The sequence below is a fragment of the Crinia signifera genome, chromosome 6 (genome assembly GCF_055691185.1).
Source record: "Crinia signifera chromosome 6, ASM5569118v1, whole genome shotgun sequence".
Classification (NCBI taxonomy): Eukaryota; Metazoa; Chordata; class Amphibia; order Anura; family Myobatrachidae; genus Crinia; species Crinia signifera.
Genome location: NC_139222.1, coordinates 18,981,723 through 19,004,460, shown reverse-complemented (window position 1 = coordinate 19,004,460; position 22,738 = coordinate 18,981,723). Strand labels below are relative to the sequence as shown.

Below are 22,738 nucleotides of genomic sequence, written 5' to 3'. Positions count from 1 at the left end.
TTTTTGACTAGTATGAGGGCTCTCAATCACCCCCCCTCAATTGTGGGGGGTGTATGAGCTTTAGCAGTAGTATGAGACCCAAGTGGGTTATGTGTCCTTAATATTGTTCTAAGCCAGTCACTTGACACTGTCCCTCGGCTACTAGTATAGTGCTGCCGGCGCGCGTTTCGCTTCCCACTTTTTCAAGGCAAAGGAAAAAGCGGGAAGCGAAACGCGCGCCGGCAGCACGGCCGTGTGGGTGTACGTTATGTGCACTGTCTCTTCCTCTCAAATATCATATGTGAAATAGCGTCTCTTAAACTTAGCCCTTCTAAGGGCTCTAATGTGATATATTATAACTGTGATTGTTTATACATATGCTAGCATCATAGCAGTGTCTACAGCAGCAGCGGGTATACTAGTTATCAGCGGTCAACACTGACATACCCCAAGCGCTACGGCACCTATGCTGGATAGCGCCTTGTATGTCTGACTCGCCCAAGGGCTCTGATATCCATCTATAAATGGTATTTATTGCGATATAAACATACATAGCGACCGCTGAAAACGTTGATCCTAAGAGCCTATATGCCTGTGACAAATCAGTACCGTTAATATGCTCTGACCCCAGTGAGTGTAACAGATCCCACATTACGGGGCTCATGTGGAGGTGGCCGGGAGTTGTGTCTAAGTACCGGATACCAAATGGAATCCATAAAGCTTCATGGTGCTGGGCCCGTGGGCTGTGAGTACCACAGAACGTGGCCGGCTCGGCAATCCCAGCACATGCACCTCCTACATAGGTACCCGGGGTATGACAAGAGGCGCAGAGTCATAGTGATGGCCCAAATATCAGTATACACCACACACATTACAGTACAGGGTCACACAGTGTATTTAATATATATTTATATATTGCAGATAAGCTGTTATACAAAAATCAGTTACAACAATGCAGTTATATAATGACTCAGTAATACATACACCAGCTGCTTTCCCATATACAGTCAGACTAGGAGACATGGAGTCTTATTGCACACTGATCGCTCATGTCACTGTAATCATGGGAATAAATGTATTTATTTATTACCAATTTCTTATATAGCGCATCATATTTCATTGGCCTGTACAAAGGATGCAGTGATACAACAAACAGGGTATTTACAGACAGTCAAAATGTATAAGGGTCCTGCTCGCAAGCTTACAATCTATAGGGAAATAGGCATTGATACATAAGGATAGATACTGTATTCTTCATTGCATAGATTCCACCAGAATGCAAGGTTCCATGACTGGTTCTGGAATTTGATAAGCTTGCCTGAAGAGATGAGTTTTTAGGGAACGCTTATAGGTTTGGAGACTGGGGGAGAGTCTTATTGTGCTTGGGAGGGCATTCCACAGAGTGGGTGCAGCACGAAGAAAGTCCTGCAGTCGGGAATGGGAGCGAGTAATGAGTGTGGATGAGAGACGCAGATCTTGGGAGGAGCGTAGAGGTCGTGTTGGATGATATTTTGAGATAAGAGAAGATATGTATGTTGGTGTAGTTTGGTTTATGGCTTTGTGTGTAAGTAAAATAATTTTGTATTGAATACGGTAGAATACAGGTAACCAATGACGTGACTGACAGAGTAGCTTTGCAGACGATGAACGTCTGGCTAGGTAGATTAGCCTCGCAGCTGTATTCATGATGGACTGTAGTGGTGAGAGTCTGTATTGGGGAAGGCCACTAAGGAGACTATTGCAATAATCAATCACAGCAGCAATAGAACTGGAACATCAGCATAAATGACAGAGGCATGCAGCCAATCAGATGTGGCTGCCGGCATTAAAGGTGTGTAACTTGCACCAAGGGTGGAGATGGTACCAAGAGGTTACTCTTTACACTAATTGGGAGTCCATGTCAACAGTTGTCAATATCGACACCAAAACAGTGAAAAACTCATGTCTACCCTTTACAGTACATTCATATTTTGACCCTGTTAAATGTTCCTATGCCGACCTTTGGTGTAGACTTATTGACTGGCTATCTAGACATTGTCTATGTAATAATCCACACCTGATGGATGATAGAGGAATTTAGTATCAACGCTTCTGTTTCATGTAGATCAGCTCATTGGAAACAGGAATTTGGTGTCACCGATCATTCCATTTCTCCGATTCCACAGGGGACACTGCAGTCCTCATACATGGGGATAGAGTGGTGATAGAAGGAGTCAGCACTTTTAAATTCTTAAGTGTGGCAGGCTCCTCCCCCTCCCACACCTCAGTCTTAGAAAACTGTGCCCGAGAGGAGAAAGTAGACCAGGGAATCTCCAGAGTAGGAGGAGCAGGAGAACACAGTACAGGACCCAGCTAGAGAAAGCCTAGAGTCACAACACCCAAGGCATTCAGGACACACCAGAAAGCGCAGCGCTGGGCAGGCGTACAGTGTCCCCTGTGGAGACATTTAATTATCGGTGAGTACCAAATTCAGGTTCATCCACCAGGGAACACTGTAGCCTTCATACATTGGGGACGTCCCAAAGTTACCCCCACGGATGGGAGAGCGATGTGCATCCTGTAACACCGCTCGGCCAATCCAGGACGTGGAGGCTGCAAATGGTGTTAAAGAAGAAAAAATAGGATCACAGCGTCTGGGAAGGGGTGCAAATGATTTGGGGAACATATGTATAAATATAAATTAATATATAATGAATAAATAGGATTGAGAATTTAAATGCAAGTAAAAATAATAATAAAAACATATGGATGGAAACCGTGTGTGACTAAAAATATGTATGTATGATATGACAGAATAAAATAGATGAAATAAAATATTTTTTTTTAATTTAATCGATTTTATTCTGTCAGATCATACTATATAATATTTATTATATATCTCCATCAATTTTATTACCAATGTATGTTATCATAACATTAATTTCTTAAAAATGTTAAGTTAAATAAATGTCATTTTTTAGTCACGCACGGTTTCCATCCATAGTGTTAGAGCAATCGCTCTTTCATACCTTCATCTTTATTATTGCAAACAGCATGTTTTTTATTATTATTATTTTTACTTTCATTTAAATTCTCAAATCCTATTTATTCATTATATATTCATTTATATTTCCCAAATCATTTCCACCCCCTCCCAGACGCTGTGATCCTATTTTTTCTTCTTTTCCTTTTATTCACCTAGTGGTGGGGACGGCCAATCCTGTGATCACGTGCAGCAGGGAAGGTTCTAAATGATCCTAAATTAATGTAACCAAGTAAATTCATCATTACATTACTATACTATAATTAGCGCCAGGAGGAGTGTCTTGGAACAATCTATTGCATGCAAATGGGGTCAACCTGTAAACTCGTAGAAAGGTGTGCGAATGAGACCAAATGGCTCCCTACACAGCTGCGTCATGCCCCGTGCGCAGCAGCCCATGAAGGCCACAATGAGCTCAAACTCAGGTAAGCCTGCTTAATGGTCAGGCAAATCCAGCGCACCAGCGTCTGTTTCTGGAGGCAAGCCAACCTTGGTTACATCATAGGGAACAAAGAGGGAATCAGACTAGCGCAAGGAAGTCGTTCTGTCCACATAGATACGCAGAGTGTGTACCACATCCAAGGAGCTGGAATCCCCGCCAAAGCCAGAACCACAAAGGGTTGGTGAACATGGAACGCAGATACCACCTTTGGGAAGAAATCCAACCGGGTCTGCAGTTCTGCCCTATCCTCGTGAAAGGCCAGGTAAGGGGGAACCGCAGGAAGGTCAGAAAACCTTCTGGTCGAAGCCAGTACCAGCAAGATAATCGACTAATGGCTTAAACGTATCCAACTGAGGATAGGACCTAGGACAAATCCCATGGTTCCAAATGGTTGCTTAAGTTCTAAGACACAAATTAGAAACATTTGGACTTCAGGAAGTAGGGCCAGATGTCGGTGAAAGAAGACTAACAGGGCCAAAACCTGGACCTACAGAGAACCCAACCTAAGCCCTGCTGAACATACAGAAAGACTAGAAGTCAACAAAGACTAAACACAGCCGTAGGTAGTCTGTGCTTCTCACAGCAGGAGATATAGGATTTCCAGATCTTAGGGTAATGGGCCAAAGTAACAGCCTTTCTTGCCCTAAGCATGGTAGGGATGACTAATGTAGGGATGTCTGGGCCTACTCAGCAACATGGAATCAACAGCCACGCCTTAAAACGAAGACACTGTGAATTGGGTGAATGAACGGACCCTGTTGTAACAGGTTCTCCCTTAGAGGAAGACACCAGGGGTTGTTTGCCAGATGGAGATGCAGATCCATGTATCACGCCTTGCTTGACCAGTCCGGAGTCACTAGAATGACGGAAGCAGACTCTCTTTTGACCCCTTTGAATAGCCCCAGAATGAGTGGAAAGTGCAGGAAAAAGGTAGATTAGACTGTAATTCCAAGGAATTGACAGGGCATGCAATGCCTCAGCAGCCAGGTCCTTTGTACAAGAACAGTATCTCTGAAGTATTCAAGTCATATTACTCTAAATGAATAAAGGCTCTAATTTCTGTTAAATAAGGATATGGGTATTTTCTAACCCACTTCCTGCAATCCATACACAGGATGTGACGCTTGGGAAAGCGGAGATGGAATGGAAAGGCCGAGACGTCACATCCGGTCTCTGATCCGCATGATGCGGATGTCAGGTGGCGAGATTGTGGGCAGTCACTCCCAGAGGAGGTCCGGGACGTGACACGTCATTTACGGCGGTGACGCGCGGACGTCTAGGATGCAGCGTGTCACTTCCGGCGACGAGAGACCCCAATCGTCCGCGGACTGATGATGTCCATGCAGTCCAGTGATGGGGAAGAGACTTTACCCAAGTCCTTATTGGCCAAAACTAGCGCCACCTCACATCCGGTTGTGGAGGGGATTTTATTTTATTGCACCCATGTCTTTTCCATTCAAATTAAGCCAATTGTTTCTTTTGGGCAATTGAATAAGTGTATTACTGTCTAACATCATCCTTTTCGGTCTCAGATTAATTATATTAAAGAAATAATTAACTATGGGGACCTATGACCCCGGAAGTAGACTATAGGGGTCAAATGAATAAATAAGACCAATTTAAATTATTTAGATGTATTTATGGTATGTTTTTGTACTGATGTAGATTATTTATATAGTATAATCTCCATAGATATTTTATTATTACAATTAACAACACAAGTGAATCAACCAATTATGCTAATCACTGGCTGGGTATAAATAGGAGTCCCCAGACCACATTAAGACACCTTGATAAGGCCGGCAATCTGACCAGCGTAACGTGTTGGTGTTACCCAGGACCAGTGCCACCTTTGGACTTTTAGGACCATTACCATACTGAATATTCTGACCACTTGGTCCCATTAATTGGACTCCCCTGGCTCAAACAATCGGGATATCAAATAGTCGTACTATCGTGAGGTTTAATAGTGGTCCATTACCAATCTGCAGGACCAATCCCTCCAACGACACCCAGAATTTTATGCCGCTTGGACTCCACCAGACTGGGACTGCTACCTTGGTTCAGTGCAGGTTATATTAATATACACCAGGTCCAACTATTTAATAGCACTTGTTCCTGACATTGCTTTTATCAACTGATCCATCTAAACTTTAAATTTTGTTTTATTTATAATGTGTATTAAAACATTTGATTGATTCATGAAGATGCTGTGAGGAGATCACCTAGGTATGAGATTATCATAATACCTTGTAGATGTAGCTCCGATACCATGCAGGCCGTGACCGCAGCAATGACCGCCTAAAAGGATTCCATTTGGAATTTGTTGTAAGTAAGGTATGGGTTCAGGGTCTTGATATTTAATATAGGCTGTACGAAGCCATCTGGTTTTGGTACCACAAAAAGCCTGTCAGTGAGAGTGACGTCACGTGCTGTCAGCAAAGCCGGCGGGGTTGAGTGTGATTAGAATACAGAAAATTCACAGTGATGAACACTATCCGAACTTCACCTATCGATGACCAAAACATCGAGCACTAGGTACCAACCATGGATGCTTTTGGAACATCGATAGTCGATGGCAATCCCTAAGCATCACCAGTATGCTGAGTATAACCGTTCCTTGTGCTGCAAGTGAGCAGCTTCTAAGTGGAAGATGGACCATGTGTCATTCTCACAGCAAGGTCACTCACACTCACTAAGATATACAAGGTGGATAGAGAAATAAGACAATAGGTATTAAGATTAACCCCTGATCTATAAGGATAGAACAGGGAACTGTAGCAGTTGCTGGATGATCAGGATAAACAAATGACAAACTAACAGGACAGACGAGTAACTGACAATAACCAGGAGCATAGAGGTGCGGACGGGCCACAATGCCAACCCTAAGACTTCACCTATAACAGCCACATTGGAAGGGGCGAATTAGTACCGCCCCAATTTCGGTGACATCGGGCATTGCAGGGAGACAAGGTGCCCAACACCTCCAGAGCAGGCAAGAGGAAAACTAACTTAACACTCGTTTAACAGCGCTGTCCTCCACGGGAGGGAATCCTCCAGCAGTCTAACGTACACCTATACAAGCAGGTGATCCCCTAAGCAGGTCTATACAGAAAGGTAGTGAAATAAGAGATAACGATACAGTTTCCTACCAAACTACCATAAATGCAAAAATGCATGGTGTTAAACATACACACAATACTTTTAAAGCTAGACCTACACCTGGCAAGAAGATGATAATAATAATAATAATAATAATAATAGAAAACTACCTATGCAGTGCGAATGACAACCTGAAGGTGTGCAAGGGAGACAATATAACTCCACACAGATAATACTGTATAAGAGACAACAGAAAATGCTAAAAATGGTAAAGAACACTAATCTCTTGTTCAGACAGGATCTGGGGGGAAACAGGGGTCAGGACCAAGAAGCAGGACTCGGACAGGAATTCCAGCATCAGGACCAGCAGTGGACTGCAGGGGACCAGGGACACGGGTGCCTGAACTGCAAACACGCGGTTAGGAACTCAGGCTGGAGACAAAACTCAAAGGACTGCACAGTGACAAGCACATGCTTCCTTTACTGAGGACTAAACAGGAAGTATAACCAGCAGGGAGCAACTGGTCAAAATCCCTAATGAAGGGTAACCAGTTAACGAGAAATTCAGTGCAGGTGTGCTTGCTGCACAGAAAACCCAGTCCCGGTTGCTAAGCAACAGTGTCGTAACAAAACCAGCAGCAACACACCTGACAATCACCAAACCAAAGGAGCCACCAAACTTCAAATGGACACCCACAATTGTAATAATATACGTATATCTATATGTTCATACACCCCACCACGATGTAATACAACTCACTGTCCTATGAGAGAAAGTAAAGCTGAGGTGAACCTGTGCAGGTCAGCGGAGATCGCACCACGAGCACAGAATCTGGAGTCTGTAGTGCGGGTAATGAGGCTTATCCGTAGGGCGACGCCAGCTCTGCAGGAAGGAAGAGGCTGGGTAGTAGTGCAAACGTGGTGTACAGCGGCCTTACAGACTCCTCTGCCCGGCCAGTGCGCTGAACTGGACGGGATACCACATGGCACATGTGCGCCCTCACCTGAGCCTGGACCCCTGGTGGTAACACGAGCTGCCGCAGCTGGTCCCCATTGTGAAAACACTGGTGGCTGGGTCAGCGAGGCACACAACACCCGGTGGCGACCTGACCCTTCCCAGGGGTTCTAATGTTGCAGGCAATTCGCTTCCTCCGTCTGCCTGTCCTCATTGTAAAATGTAAGTGAATACAAAGAAAAGTATTAAAAACTTTGTCTAAGGAGACCAAGTCCAGGAATCCAACTGCTCCGGGCACATTTCTAAGATGAAGGTCTGGGACTCGAGGGTGATAGAGGGGGAGGAGCCTGCCACACTGTAAGAATTCTAAAGTGTTGCCTCCTATAACCACTCTATCCCCAATGTAAGAAACCTGCAGTGTCCCCTAGTGGATGCAGGAGAAATGATATTTTTTGTGTGTGAGTTTTCTAGCGTTTACAAACAGCTGATTTATGTATAAAATATTTCCCACACATTTAGAGCGTGAATATGGTTATTCACTCATGTGACTTCTCTCATGTTTTACAAGAGATGATTTTTCTGTATAACATTTCCCACATTCAGAGCATGAAAATGGTTTCTCACCTGTGTGATATCTCTGATGTGTAACAAGAGATGATTTCCGTTGAAAACATTGCCCACATTCAGAGCATGAAAATGTTTTCTCACCTGTGTGACTTCTATCATGTCTAACAAGACTTGATTTATCTGTAAAACATTTCCCACACTCAGAACATGAATATGGTTTCTCACCTGTGTGAGTTCTCTCGTGTCGAACAAGAGTTGATTTAATTGCAAAACATTTCCCACATTCAGAGCATGAAAATGGTTTCTCGCCTGTGTGATGTCTCTCGTGTTTAACTAGACTGTCTTTTTTGCTAAAACATTTCCCACACTCCGAGCATGAATATCGTTTCTCACCTGTGTGACTTCTCGCATGTCTAACAAGAATTGATTTAATTGAAAAACATTTCTCACATTCAGGGCATGAATACGGTTTCTCACCTGTGTGACTTCTCTCATGAATAACAAGTTCTGATCGCCTTCTAAAACATTTCCCACATTCAGAGCATGAAAGTGGTTTGGTGCCTGTGTGAAGTCTCTCATGTGAAACTAGACTTTCTTTTTTGCTAAAACATTTCCCACACTCAGAACATGGAAATGGTTTCTCACCTGTGTGAATTCGCTCATGTCTAACCAGATTAGATTTCCTTCTAAAACATTTCCCACACTCAGAGCATGGAAATGGTATCTCACCTGTGTGACTTCTCTGATGAATAACAAGTTCTGATTTCCTTCCAAAACATTTCCCACACTCAGGACATGAATACGGTTTCTCTCCTGTGTGACTTCTCTCATGTATAAAAAGAGTTGATTTATCTCTAAAAAATTTCCCACACTCAGAGCATGAAAACGGTTTCTCTGTTGTGTGAATTCTCTCGTGTCTAACAACAGTTGATTTATCTTTAAAACATTTCCCACACTCAGAGCACGGATACGGTTTCTCACCTGTGTGACTTCTCATATGTCTAACAAGAGTTGATTTATCTGTATAACATTTCCCACATTCAGAACATGAAAATGGTCTCTCAACTCTGCGAGGACTCTGATGTAAAACACAATCTGAGTGATGTATAGAACTGTTACCAAACGCAGAACTGGATGTTATTGTACCATCTTTATGGTCTGTACTGTGTGTAGTAAGGTCTAAATGACCAGGAGAAGGTTCCTCATGACTAGAGGGACCAGATGAAATATCTGCACTGTGAAATGTTGGGTGTGTATTGGGGATAATGGGTTTTTCTTCTGGAGACTCTTGTCTGATGTTCTTATCTTCTAGTATATAACCTGGAGACACAATGAGATCTCCCTCCGGGATATTCCTGCTTGTGCGCCCATCTACAGAAAACAGATGAATGACAACAGACAGAATTGTTTACATTGAGAAGGAAATGTTCATGAAAGTTTTATCACTTAAACTGAACAGGTCTAATGCTGCGCACACACTGGCCGATATATCGCTGGTCCGTCAGCCAGTGATAGGTCTGTGAATGACGTAGGTCAGGCATATCGTTCTGTAACACAGCCGATGGTCAACATACCTAGTGGTCGATCCTATTCCGTGTGGATGACTCGCAAGTATCATCACAGCACTGGGCGCAATTTATGGCAGGCTGAATTAGCTTAAAAGCGCTCGCATCTCCATAGGGGTGCGAACAATTTTAAGCAAATTCGGCCCAGCGAAGGGTGAGAGATCGGCTTAGTTCGGGTGTCATTTTCAGCATGAAAACTGCGCACAAATAGCACCTCGCAACCTTCGGACCGAATAGGATCGGCCCCCTAAAGCTAGGTGGTGCATGGCACTGTGTGTGAGGGCGATCTCCTGACCTCTTTCCTGTTGACACTCCCCTATGATCCTCCATCTCTCCGCTCTGTATCCTCTCTCTATGATCCTCCGTCTCTCCGCTTTGTATCCCCTCTCTATGATCCTCAGTCTCTCTGCTCTGTATCCCCTCTCTATGATCCCCAGTCTCTCAGCTCTGTATCCCCTCTCTATGATCCTCAGTCTCTCCGCTCTGTATCCCCTCTCTATGATCCTCAGTCTCTCCGCTCTGTATCCCATCTCTATGATCCTCTGTCTCTCTGCTCTGTTTCCCATCTCTATGATCCTCAGTCTCTTCGCTCTGTGTTACCCCTGTCAGCACGTCCACCTATAGGGGCCCATTTACTAACAATATTTTTTCATAAAATAATGTAATAAAGGGTGTTCTCACATTATTTTAATTTCACTTGAATGTAGTAAAGGGCTTTTGGAGCAGTTTTTGTGAAAAACTGCTCCAAACCCTTCAATTTGCAAAATGCAATCTGTCAAAATTTACTATAAAAAAAACAAGAGTTATGGTAGACCTACCTTAAGTTAACTCTCTTTCTTCGAGGTTCATGGGACCCACAGGGCACCCTTCCATAATTAGGCCTGAGGTATTCCTTTGTGATACACAAAATGTGACTTCCACAACCTTTGGGCCATATTCAATGAGAAAAATTTGCCGTGTTTTATGGCGAGTTTGTGCTATTTTCGCCTTGGACGGAGCATTTTGCTCTCCAAAAGCGAGCAACCCAATTCAATGTGAAATATTCGCCGTCTTTTTAAGTGATTTTCGCCGTCTCTCGCCGTGGAGCAATTCTCCATCTTTTCATGGAGAGCTGGAATGTGAACTTTTAAACTAAAAGGTTTTTTTTTTTAATTTTGGTGTAAAAAAAAATCAGGATTTTTTTTCTGTGAAGGGGCATGTTATTTTTATTCATGTGCTTATAGCACATCTCTTATATATTTGGCTACATCTGTCACTCAAAGTGTGTCTGGAGCTATAACGCTGGGTGGAGCCTCTGACTCACATGACTGACTCACATGACAGAGAACCACCCCAGTGAGCCCACAGACAGTGCCAGACACCCTCTGCCTCTCCATGTTACACAGCAAAGACACAGCTACTCACCAGACACACCAGGTGAGCGCCCCACACCTCCATACCTCCCAACATGACCCTCTCCAGGAGGGACAGAATGCTCTGTTTGTGGACTTCCATCTTAATTTATGATTGTCATCACCTGTCATTTTAAACAGGGTAATTGATAAGAAAGGTGTTTAAGCACAGGTGATGGTAATCCATAAATTAAGAAGAAAGTCCAGAAACAGAGCAATGTGTCCCTCCTGGAGAGGGTCATGTTGGGTATGCACCTCCCTCACCCCCCCCCCCCCATTCACGGCATCCCCACGATTAAATGGCACATGCAAAACACTGACATGGCTATGGTCGACAATGAAAAAGGTTGACAAGATTTATTTTTCACTTTTTCAATGTTTTCATATTCATTCTCATGTGTCGACATGGACACCAATGAAGTGCCACACTTATGTCAACATTTACATGTGTTGACCTTTCTGTGTTGATTTTTTCTTGTGGCGATTCGCGGCACCCCCCGCGACTCCCCTCCCGCGATTTGCAGCACACCCCCCGCATTTCGCGGCACCCCCGGTGACTCCCGCGATTCGCGTCCCCACCCCGTGACACCCCCCCTCCTGCAATTCGCGGCACCCCGCGACCCCCCCTCCCACGATTCCCCACCCCTGACCCCCCCTCCTGTCGTTGCGGCAACCCCCTGCGCCCCCCCATCCCACGATTCGCGGCACCCACCCCCCCCGCGACCCCCCCTCCCGCAATTCACGGCATCCACCCACGACCCCTCCTCCCGTGATTCACGGCCTCCCCACCCTCGCGCGTGATTCACGGCAACCCCAGGATTAAATGGCACATGCAAAACACTGGCACGGCTATGGTCGACAATGAGGCACGGCTATGGTCGACAATGAAAAAGGTTGACATGAGTTTTTGAAGATTTATTTTTCTTTTTTTGAATGTTTTCATATTCATTCTCATGTGTCGACATGGACACCGATGAAGTGCCACACTTATGTCAACATTTACATGTGTTTTTTCCAGTGACAACTATGAACTATGTGCACGTCAACCTACACATCATCAACCAATTCTTTTTATAATATATAACACCTGTTCTGTTTTACTGTAGGTGTTTTAAGTCAGACCTTTTACTGCTACTATTACTGTTTATGTAAATGCATTCTGAATGACAGCAAAATCCTACCATCCTTCTACAAGAATATATAACCAACTAGGTGATTCATCGCGCCCCATGCCCCCCCCCCCTCCCGCAATTCACGGACCCCCCGCGCACCCCCCCTCCCGCGATTCGCAACCCCCCCTCGCGCAATTCACGCCCCCTCCCCGCGCACCCCCGCCCTCTCCCGCGATTCGCCGACACCTGCGCCCCCTCCCTCCCTTGATTCACGGCACCCCCCGTGCCCCTCCCGCAATTCACGGCACCCCTAAGCCCCTCTTTAGTCCCCCGTATACTCACACACCCCTATCACTACCCAGCTTCCTGCTCTCCTGAACCGTAACTTCCACCACTGGGGAGTTGCTGACGCTGTTTTGCCCACATGCCCCTATCATGCCTCATAGCCCAGCCTCCTGCTCTTATGCACCCGAACTCCCACCCAGTAGGAGGAGACACTGACTGAGGGCCACCATCCTGTACTCCTGTACTGCCACGCTGGACCCTCACCCACTGGCAGAAGCTGCACAGTATCTCCCACCCTCCTCTTTAGTCCCCCTTATGCCCACACACCCCTATCACTACCCAGCCTCCTGTTTTCCTGTGTCGTGACCTCCGCCAGGGGGGAGCCGCTGACTCAGAAACACCCTACTATACTATTGCACACACACACCTAAACAACATGCACACACAGCCCCCCTCCCACACCCACAAATGTCACTGTACCGTCCACACTATCAATGTACATCTTACTCTGTAACCGCTTTTTAATTAAACAAAACAATACACACCCCCTTCCACATCATATGCTCTCTATTTAACACATTTCACCTATAACTCAAGTTGCAATACAGGCCATCTTTCATACAATTCTAACCATCTTTCTCATATACAAATGTTCACAAATTAAGGGGGCGCAGCCCCTTACGACGGTGTGAAGAGCACCCGTAGGGCGCGATGAATCACCTAGTGAATATATATTTAATTAAAAAAATATTTTTTTTACATTTTTTTTTTTTTTACACAAAGCAGCCAGCAGGGGTCCGGAGCTCTCGAGCCGCACATTAGATATTCATATATTCACTGCACCCGATCATTACATATGCACGATCGGGTGCAGTGAATACTGGGTCCCCCGCTGGCTATAGGGGGGGGGGGGCAGCTTGTGCTGCCTGGGTCCCGGGGAGCCCTCCTCCCCTCCACATATGTTCTGGGGCAGCCAGGGAGACTTTAATCTCCCTGGCTGCCACCGTCCCCCGGCTCCCTGCCAGCTCCCTGCCGCGGACGCTCATCCGCTGCAGGGGTTAAGACTTGCCGCGAGTGGCGGCGAGTCTTAACCACATTGAATAGAGGGAGCAGGAGTGGCAGCGAGCCCTCCGGAACAGGGCGAGTGCATGGCGAGAGAAAAAATCTCTTGCCATGCACGGCAAAATTTTCTCATTGAATATGGCCCATGTCTTCCTTCACTCTATGTATGTGTGAGTGCACTGGCATGCTCCTGTCTATCTTTTTCCTTCTCCACTTCCTGCTATTGGCTGGCAAACAAACTGATGAGCTAGGCATGGAGGCGGGGTTATATGTGACAGAAGCCGTGCATCCTGGGAAACTTAAAAGATTTGCTGATTGGTGCCACAGTCCTCTGAACCGCCTACAACCCGATGTCGCCCTGTGGTTACCATGGACCTCGAAGAAAGAGAGTTAACCTAAAGGTAGTTCTACCATAACTCTCATTTTCTTCTTCAGGTTTCATGGTCCCCACAGGGGATATCAGGGATGTCCAAAAGCAGTACTCAAGGGAGGGTAGCCATCTGAGGTGTCAGAAGAACTAGACGACCAAAGGAAGCTTACTGGGAGGGGAAAGTGTCAAATGCATAAAACTTAGTAAATGTATGAACAGAAGACCACGTTGCAGCCTTGCAGTGGTTCAGCGGACGCCCCCTGGCCTGGAGCCCATGATGGACCTACCGATGTGGTAGAATGTGTACGAATCGACAATGGTAGAGGGAGGTCAGCTTGCTGGTAAGACCTGCTGAATGACCATACGTATCCAGTGAGCAAAAGTTTGTTTGTTCGCTGTCCAGCCCTTTTTGTGAAAACCATATAGCATAAAGAGTGTGTCGGATTTCCTGATGGAAGCAGTGCGGTCCAGACATATAGTTAGGGCCCTAACTACATCCAAGGAACGCTCAGCTGGGGAGAGATCTCCTGACTTGAACGCAAGGACCACTATCTCCTGGTTGATGTGGAACTTGGAGACTACTTTGGGCAGGTGGAAAGGTTTAGTTCTTAGCACCGCCCTAACTGGATGGAAAAATCAGAAAGGAGGTTGGCACAAAAGAGCAGACAAATCCGATACGCATCTGGCGGACGCAAACACACAGGAACACAGTCTTAGCTGTGAGCCACTTATATTCTACAGAGCGAAGTTGTTCGAAAGGAGGTTTAGCCTGAGCCTGTAACACCAGAGACAAGTCCCATCGTGTCGTTGGAGGAACATATGGTGGTTGTATACGTAGAACACCCTGAATGAAAGTACGTGTATCTGGAAGAGAAGCAATCTTCCATTGGAACCAGACAGACGGAGCCATGATATGCACCCTAAACAAGGCTAACCTTAATCCTATATCTAAACCTCTCTGCAGAAAAGCAAGGCCTCTAGCAGTTTTGAACACTATCATGTTATACTTGCGGGATGCACACCAGGAGAAGTGTGGTTTACATGCTTTGATCATTGTTTGAATGACCTTTGCAGAAAACCCTTTATCTTTTAGTATGGCAGTTTCAAGCGCCAAGCCGTCAAAGACAGGCGCTGAAGGTCTGGGTGTGGACAAGGACCCTGATTGAGCAGGTCCGGTCATAGAGGTAGCCTATATTATGCCTATATAGAGGTAGCCTATATATGCTGTATTTACAGCTGTTGTAGGTCTACATACCAATGATGTCGAGGCCATGCGGGAGTTATCAGAATGATAACACGTTTTTTTGTAAACGTTACAAATAATGGGTCTAAAGCCAGTTCCACCCCTTCACATTTCATCTTTATAAATGGTAAAACTACCATTTCAATAACTTTTTTGGTCCATTCACATTCAACCTTTTCAGCTCCTGGAGTAGGCTGGTTGGACCTGCGGTGGGGGAACAGGACTGCTGCAGGGTACTGACAGCGCAGGGGGGGGGGGGGGTTCTGGCACTTAGCGGCTATGTGAGACAGCTGGCTGGACCTGCGGTGGGGAGCAGGACTGCTGCAGGGTCTGGGCAGTGTGTGGGGGTAGGCTCCAGCACGGTAGTCTGCTGGCTGGACCTGCGGTGGGGAGAAGGAGTAATGCAGTGTCCAGGCAGCGTGGGAGGGGGTCCCTGCGCCAGATGGGCAGACAGTGGCGGGGTCCTCCGCAAGGAGGACCCCTGTATGGTCCACTCCCCAGTGGACCATACACCTTGCAAGGACCGGGATACTACTACCACTCCCAAGCCTTGTAGGCTGGTATCGGAGAATCCAATCTGTGAACCAGAAAGGACATCCCTGGTTCAGGAGAGAGATTTGTAGCCACCACTGGAGAGATATCCGAACCTCTGGAGTCGACGTCATAAACTTGGTCCTTATGTGCTGATGTCCGTCCCATTTCAGAAGGAATAGGAATTGCAGAGGGCGGGAATGAAATTGTGCCCACTCGACCATGTCAAACGTTGACACCATTAGGCCCAGGATTTGCATTGCCAGATGGATGGAGACTCTGGGGCTCTGTAAGAAGAGGCGTATCCTCTGTTGTAGAGATTGACACTTGTCCCCTGGTAGAAACAGTCTCTGTGCCTGGAAGTCTAGAAGAGCTCTCAGGTGCAGAATCTGATGTCACGGAGTGAGGGAGTGTTGGGATTTCTCCCAATTGAGGGGCCAGCGGTGCTGTTGGAGAACAGCAATCGTTGTGTGTAAATGTGCCAATAGCACTACCGGTGACTTTGCTACAAGGAACAAATTATCCAGGTAGGGAAATACTCTGATCCCCTGGAGATGCAGATGCGCCGCCATGACTGCCATGACTGGTAAACATCCGAGGGGCAGCAGTCAAGCTCAACGGAAGGGCCTGGAACAGAAAATGGCGGGACAGGATCACAAACGGAGAATCCTCTGGTGTGAGGGAAGGATGGGAACATGCAGATATGCATCCCGTACATCCAGGGAGACCATGTAATCCCCCGGTTCTAATGCTAGAACGATTGTCCTCAGGGTTTCCATGCAGAATTTTGGCACCTTGACAAAATTGTTGAGTGCCTTCAAATTTAGTATGGACCTGTAAGTCCAGTTTGGTTTTGGGTGGAGTAAAAACCGATCCCTCGCTGGTGTTTGCAATATTTGTTCCGCTTTTTGGGTAACTTTTGTGGGGGGTTTCTTTTGAATGAGATGGAGTATCCCCTTGACACGACTTTTCTCACCCAAACATCTGCCGATGTGGTGAGCCACTGTTGTGTGAATTGTAGAAGCCTGCCTCCCACTTTGGGGTCCTGGCTTGACTGGGGGTTGTCTGTTGCCCAAGCTTGTTTGGGCCTAGACTTGGTTGGCTTGGCAGTGGTTGAGGTGCGAGGAAAGGATTGACCTCTCGCTTGACCTGGGGATAAAAGTACCGAAATGGTATAATTTTCAGTCTCTGAGGGAAGGCATGCAGTCTTGGCTGCTCTTTTTATATTGAGCTCTTCCCCAAACAAAAACACCCCCCTTAAAGGGTAGCATTTCTAGTGTCTAGGATATGATGTGCCAATACAGAGTTTGCAGATGCCTTTGCTGCTAGGACTCCAGCGTCAGATAATGCCTCCATTATATATATATTGCGGCCTGCTTAATAGGAGACACGATTCATAAATGGGTAATTCGTCCTCCACGGCCTGGAACCATGGCAGAACAGCCTTTGCGGCCCTGGTCGCAGCCACAGTAGAGAAGAGCACTAGCCGTAATGCGTCAATCAGGGCTGGTACATCCGCCATATCCGCTTGTACTACAGGTGTCCCTGACTCTGGTAGAGTGGGATCCCCGTAACTCCCATCAGCATAGTCATCACCTTCATCCCCATTATCATCATCCTCATCTCCCATAGTGTCATCATCTAACAATGGGAGTAATGGGGCAGAAACACTAGGTAACTGGTTTCTGACAGATGTAGTTGGCAGTAACTTCTGCATAGCCACCGATGTCTGTGCAAGGGTTTGCACCGTAGTTGTCAGGGTATCTACCCCTTGGGGAGGAGCCAGTACAGCCGGTGTAATCACAGGGGGCTGAAGGGGACCCACTAAGGTGCCCAGAAGCTGCTGACGGCTGCCCAAGGAGGTTCCTGTACAGCCACCGGGGCAGAGGACTGGCCAGGGGGATAAAGCAATGGACACATAACCCCTCCTGGATAACATCCTGCTGAGACAGGCCTGCAGCACCAGCCTTACAGGATAAGAGCTGGGGAGACTGTCTGAGTGCGCCCCCGTTTAGCAGTCATGTTAAACACACAATGGGGGGTAATATACACAATAGGTATAGCCTGACAAGGAAAACCTAGAGTGATAACACAGCAGTATGTGACCACAGAGGATAAACCTCTAACGCTTCTGACTCAGAAGATATGAAACAACAAGGGACAGTAATAAGCATGTACAGAGACAGGAAACAGACTAGCACAAGTCACATACACAGTATAACAGCTGGGGCTAATCTACGCCACTGCACCCCAATCAACCACTAAGCCCCAAACAACCGGTGGGATATGGGTGCCTGTAAAAGCAGTCACAGCATGTGGACGGTTTCACAGGGGAGACTGGACCCGTACTCCTAGAGACTCTGTGCTGAATCTGGCTGCAGGTGTCTCTGAGAGAGGAGCAGGGATTTCATTCAGCTTGAGGACTAGACACCTGCAGTGAATCGACACCCAAAGCCAGGGGAGGGCGCTACAGGCTGGAACAGCCTCCCCTATATGCTGGCCTTCCCCCACCTGGTACTAATGAGCCCTATGAAAAATGAGTGATTACACCCAGCCTGTGCTCAGAGGAGTCCCTGCCACAAGCAGTGTCCATCCCAGCCGCTGTGTGAAATCTCCCCGGCACACAGCAGGACAGCGGAGCGCCTTACCCGTCTCTGTGCTCCGGTCACACTATTGGAGGTTAACGGTGTCCGGCGGTGCTAGGCGCCAGGCTCCACCTCGCCACATACCCCTCTTGACCAGGGTCGTGTGGGAGTATCGGCGCCGGCAGGGGAATGGAGCTGCCGTGCTGTGGTCAGTGTGACTGACGGTGCAGGCAGCCCAGCAGCGGTAATGATGCATAGTGTAAAAAAAAAAAAAAAGGAGGCGGGGTTATACGGGAGAGGAGCCATGCATCCTGGGAAACCTGAAAGCTTCGCTGATTGGTGCCACGGCACTCTGAACTGCCTACAACCCCGGTGTCACCCTGTGGGACCATTGAACCTGAAGAATTTTTTTTTTTTGCATTTCGCCCTGTGGTAATATCGCAGCTTCAGCTGGCGAATCACCGAGTTCAGATGTGAATATCGATATCACATATTATTGGCTACTGTGACTGCACCTGCTGCAATGCGGTTATAGCTTATATCTCATAGGCTACAATGTATTGTACTGCATAGACCCAGCCACTGTGACCTGCAGACTGCATAGACCCAGCCACAGTGACATGCAGACTGCATAGACCCAGCCACAGTGACCTGCAGACTGCATAGACCCAGCCATAGTGACATGCAGACTGCATAGACCCAGCCACAGTGACCTGCAGACTGCATAGACCCAGCCACAGTGACCTGCAGACTGCATAGACCCAGCCACAGTGACCTGCAGGCTGCATAGACCCAGCCACAGTGACCTGCAGACTGCATAGACCCAGCCACAGTGACCTGCAGACTGCATAGACCCAGCCACAGTGACATGCAGACTGCATTGACCCAGCCACAGTGACATGCAGACTGCATTGACCCAGCCACAGTGACATGCAGACTGCATTGACCCAGCCACAGTGACCTGCAGACTGCATAGACCCAGCCACAGTGACCTGCAGACTGCATAGACCCAGCCACAATGACCTGCAGACTGCATAGACCCAGCCACAGTGACATGCAGACTGCATAGACCCAGCCACAATGACCTGCAGACTGCATAGACCCAGCCACAGTGACATGCAGACTGCATAGACCCAGCCACAGTGACATGCAGACTGCATAGACCCAGCCACAGTGACATGCAGACTGCATTGACCCAGCCACAGTGACATGCAGACTGCATAGACCCAGCCACAGTGACCTGCAGACTGCATAGACCCAGCCACAGTGACATGCAGACTGCATAGACCCAGCCACAGTGACCTGCAGACTGCATAGACCCAGCCACAGTGACATGCAGACTGCATAGACCCAGCCACAGTGACATGTAGACTGAGGGGAATCACATTTCCCAAGCTTCCACATTGCCCAGCTAGTACTATGGGACAGGAACCCACATAAGCCAGTGACACTGTGCAGCCAGTCACTTCTCTCACACACTATACACGTGGCAGCACAGTAGCTGTGGGGTACACTAGCAGCATGTCCTAGTCACTGGTTACCACTACTCCAGCGGGAGAATAATAGGGGCTGATGGCTCCTGATGTATGAGATACACCAGAGTGTGTGAGGAGGAGACTGGTCAGATCTCTGGGCTGGTAACACACAGTGACATGATGTGAGGTTGAGAGCAGGAGTATAATAGGGGCTGATGGCTCCTGATGTATGAGATACACCGGAGAGTGTGGGGAGGAGACTGGTCAGATCTCTGGGCTGGTAACACACAGTGACATGATGTGAGGGGAGACCAGGAGTATAATAGGGGCTGATGGCTCCTGATGTATGAGATACACCAGAGTGTGGGGAGGAGACTGGTCAAATCTCTGGGCTGGTAACACACAGTGACATGATGTGAGGGGGAGAGCAGGAGTATAATAGGGGCTGATGGCTCCTGATGTATGACATACACCAGAGAGTGTGGGGAGGAGACTGGTCAGATCTCTGGTAACACACAGTCACATGATGTGAGGGGCAGAGCAGGAGTATAATAGGGACTGATGGATCCTGATGTATGAGATACACCAGAGAGTGTGGGGAGGACACTGGTCAGATCTCTGGGCTGGTAACACACAGTGACATGATGTGAGGGGAGAGCAGGAGTATAATAGGGGCTGATGGTTCCTGATGTATGAGATACACCAGAGAGTGTGGGGAGGAGACTGGTCAGATCTCTGGGCTGGTAACACACAGTGACATGATGTGAGGGGGAGAGCAGGAGTATAATAGGGGCTAATGGCTCCTGATGTATGAGATACACCAGAGAGTGTGGGGAGGAGACAGGTCAGAACTCTGGGCTGGTAACACACAGTGACATGATGTGAGGGGAGAGCAGGAGTATAATAGAGGCTGATGGCTCCTGATGTATGAGATACACCAGAGAGTGCAGGGAGGACACTGGTCAGCTCTCTGGGCTGGTAACACACAGTGACATGATGTGAGGGTGAGAGCAGGAGTATAATAGGGACTGTTGGCTGCTGATGTATGAGATACACCAGAGAGTGTGGGGAGGAGACTGGTCAGATCTCTGGGCTGGTAACACACAGTGACATGATGTGAGGGGGAGAGCAGGAGTATAATAGGGGCTGATGGCTCCTGATGTATGAGATACACCAGAGAGTGCGGGGAGGACACTGGTCAGCTCTCTGGGCTGGTAACACACAGTGACATGATGTGAGGGTGAGAGCAGGAGTATAATAGGGACTGTTGGCTGCTGATGTATGAGATACACCAGAGAGTGTGGGGAGGAGACTGGGCAGATCTCTGGGCTGGTAACACACAGTGACATGATGTGAGGGGGAGAGCAGGAGTATAATAGGGGATGATGGTTCCTAATGTATGAGATACACCAGAGAGTGTGGGGAGGAGACTGGTCAGATCTCTGGTAACACACAGTCACATGATGTGAGGGGCAGAGCAGGAGTATAATAGGGACTGATGGATCCTGATGTATGAGATACACCAGAGAGTGTGGGGAGGACACTGGTCAGATCTCTGGGCTGGTAACACACAGTGACATGATGTGAGGGGAGAGCAGGAGTATAATAGGGGCTGATGGTTCCTGATGTATGAGATACACCAGAGAGTGTGGGGAGGAGACTGGTCAGATCTCTGGGCTGGTAACACACAGTGACATGATGTGAGGGGGAGAGCAGGAGTATAATAGGGGCTAATGGCTCCTGATGTATGAGATACACCAGAGAGTGTGGGGAGGAGACAGGTCAGAACTCTGGGCTGGTAACACACAGTGACATGATGTGAGGGGAGAGCAGGAGTATAATAGAGGCTGATGGCTCCTGATGTATGAGATACACCAGAGAGTGCAGGGAGGACACTGGTCAGCTCTCTGGGCTGGTAACACACAGTGACATGATGTGAGGGTGAGAGCAGGAGTATAATAGGGACTGTTGGCTGCTGATGTATGAGATACACCAGAGAGTGTGGGGAGGAGACTGGTCAGATCTCTGGGCTGGTAACACACAGTGACATGATGTGAGGGGGAGAGCAGGAGTATAATAGGGGCTGATGGCTCCTGATGTATGAGATACACCAGAGAGTGCGGGGAGGACACTGGTCAGCTCTCTGGGCTGGTAACACACAGTGACATGATGTGAGGGTGAGAGCAGGAGTATAATAGGGACTGTTGGCTGCTGATGTATGAGATACACCAGAGAGTGTGGGGAGGAGACTGGGCAGATCTCTGGGCTGGTAACACACAGTGACATGATGTGAGGGGGAGAGCAGGAGTATAATAGGGGATGATGGTTCCTGATGTATGAGATACACCAGAGAGTGTGGGGAGGAGACTGGTCAGATCTCTGGGCTGGTAACACACAGTGACATGATGTGAGGGGAGAGCAGGAGTATAATAGGGGCTGATGGCTCCTGATGTATGAGATACACCAAAGTGTGTGGGGAGGAGACTGGTCAGATCTCTGGGCTGGTAACACACAGTGACATGATGTGAGGGGAGAGCAGGAGTATAATAGAGGCTGATGGCTCCTGATGTATGAGATACACCAGAGAGTGTGGGGAGGAGACTGGTCAGATCTCTGGGCTGGTAACACACAGTGACATGATGTGAGGGGGAGAGCAGGAGTATAATAGGGGCTGATGGCACCTGATGTATGAGATACACCAGAGAGTGCGGGGAGGACACTGGTCAGCTCTCTGGGCTGGTAACACACAGTGACATGATGTGAGGGGAGAGCAGGAGTATAACAGGGGCTGATGGCTCCTGATGTATGAGATACACCAGAGAGTGTGGGGAGGAGACTGGTCAGATCTCTGGGCTGGTAACACACAGTGACATGATGTGAGGGGGAGAGCAGGAGTATAATAGGGGATGATGGTTCCTGATGTATGAGATACACCAGAGAGTGTGAGGAGGAGACTGGTCAGATCTCTGGGCTGGTAACACACAGTGACATGATGTGAGGGGGAGAGCAGGAGTATAATAGGGGCTGATGGCTCCTGATGTATGAGATACAC

General features: G+C 47.7%; 2 protein-coding genes across 2 annotated transcripts in view; both read right to left on the bottom strand.

Annotated features, from left to right (window-relative positions):
- Positions 1–22,738, bottom strand: part of LOC146009536 (uncharacterized) — a 783,885-nt gene that overhangs the window by 317,442 nt on the left and 443,705 nt on the right.
- The window catches only part of LOC146010029 (uncharacterized), a 54,531-nt gene continuing 32,562 nt past the window's right edge, over positions 770–22,738 (bottom strand). Inside the window, exon 10 of the mRNA XM_083150846.1 lies at positions 770–9,438. Coding sequence (XP_083006972.1) covers positions 8,033–9,438 — 1,406 coding nt within the window. The 3' untranslated portion in view covers positions 770–8,032. The remainder of the gene's footprint in view (positions 9,439–22,738) is intronic.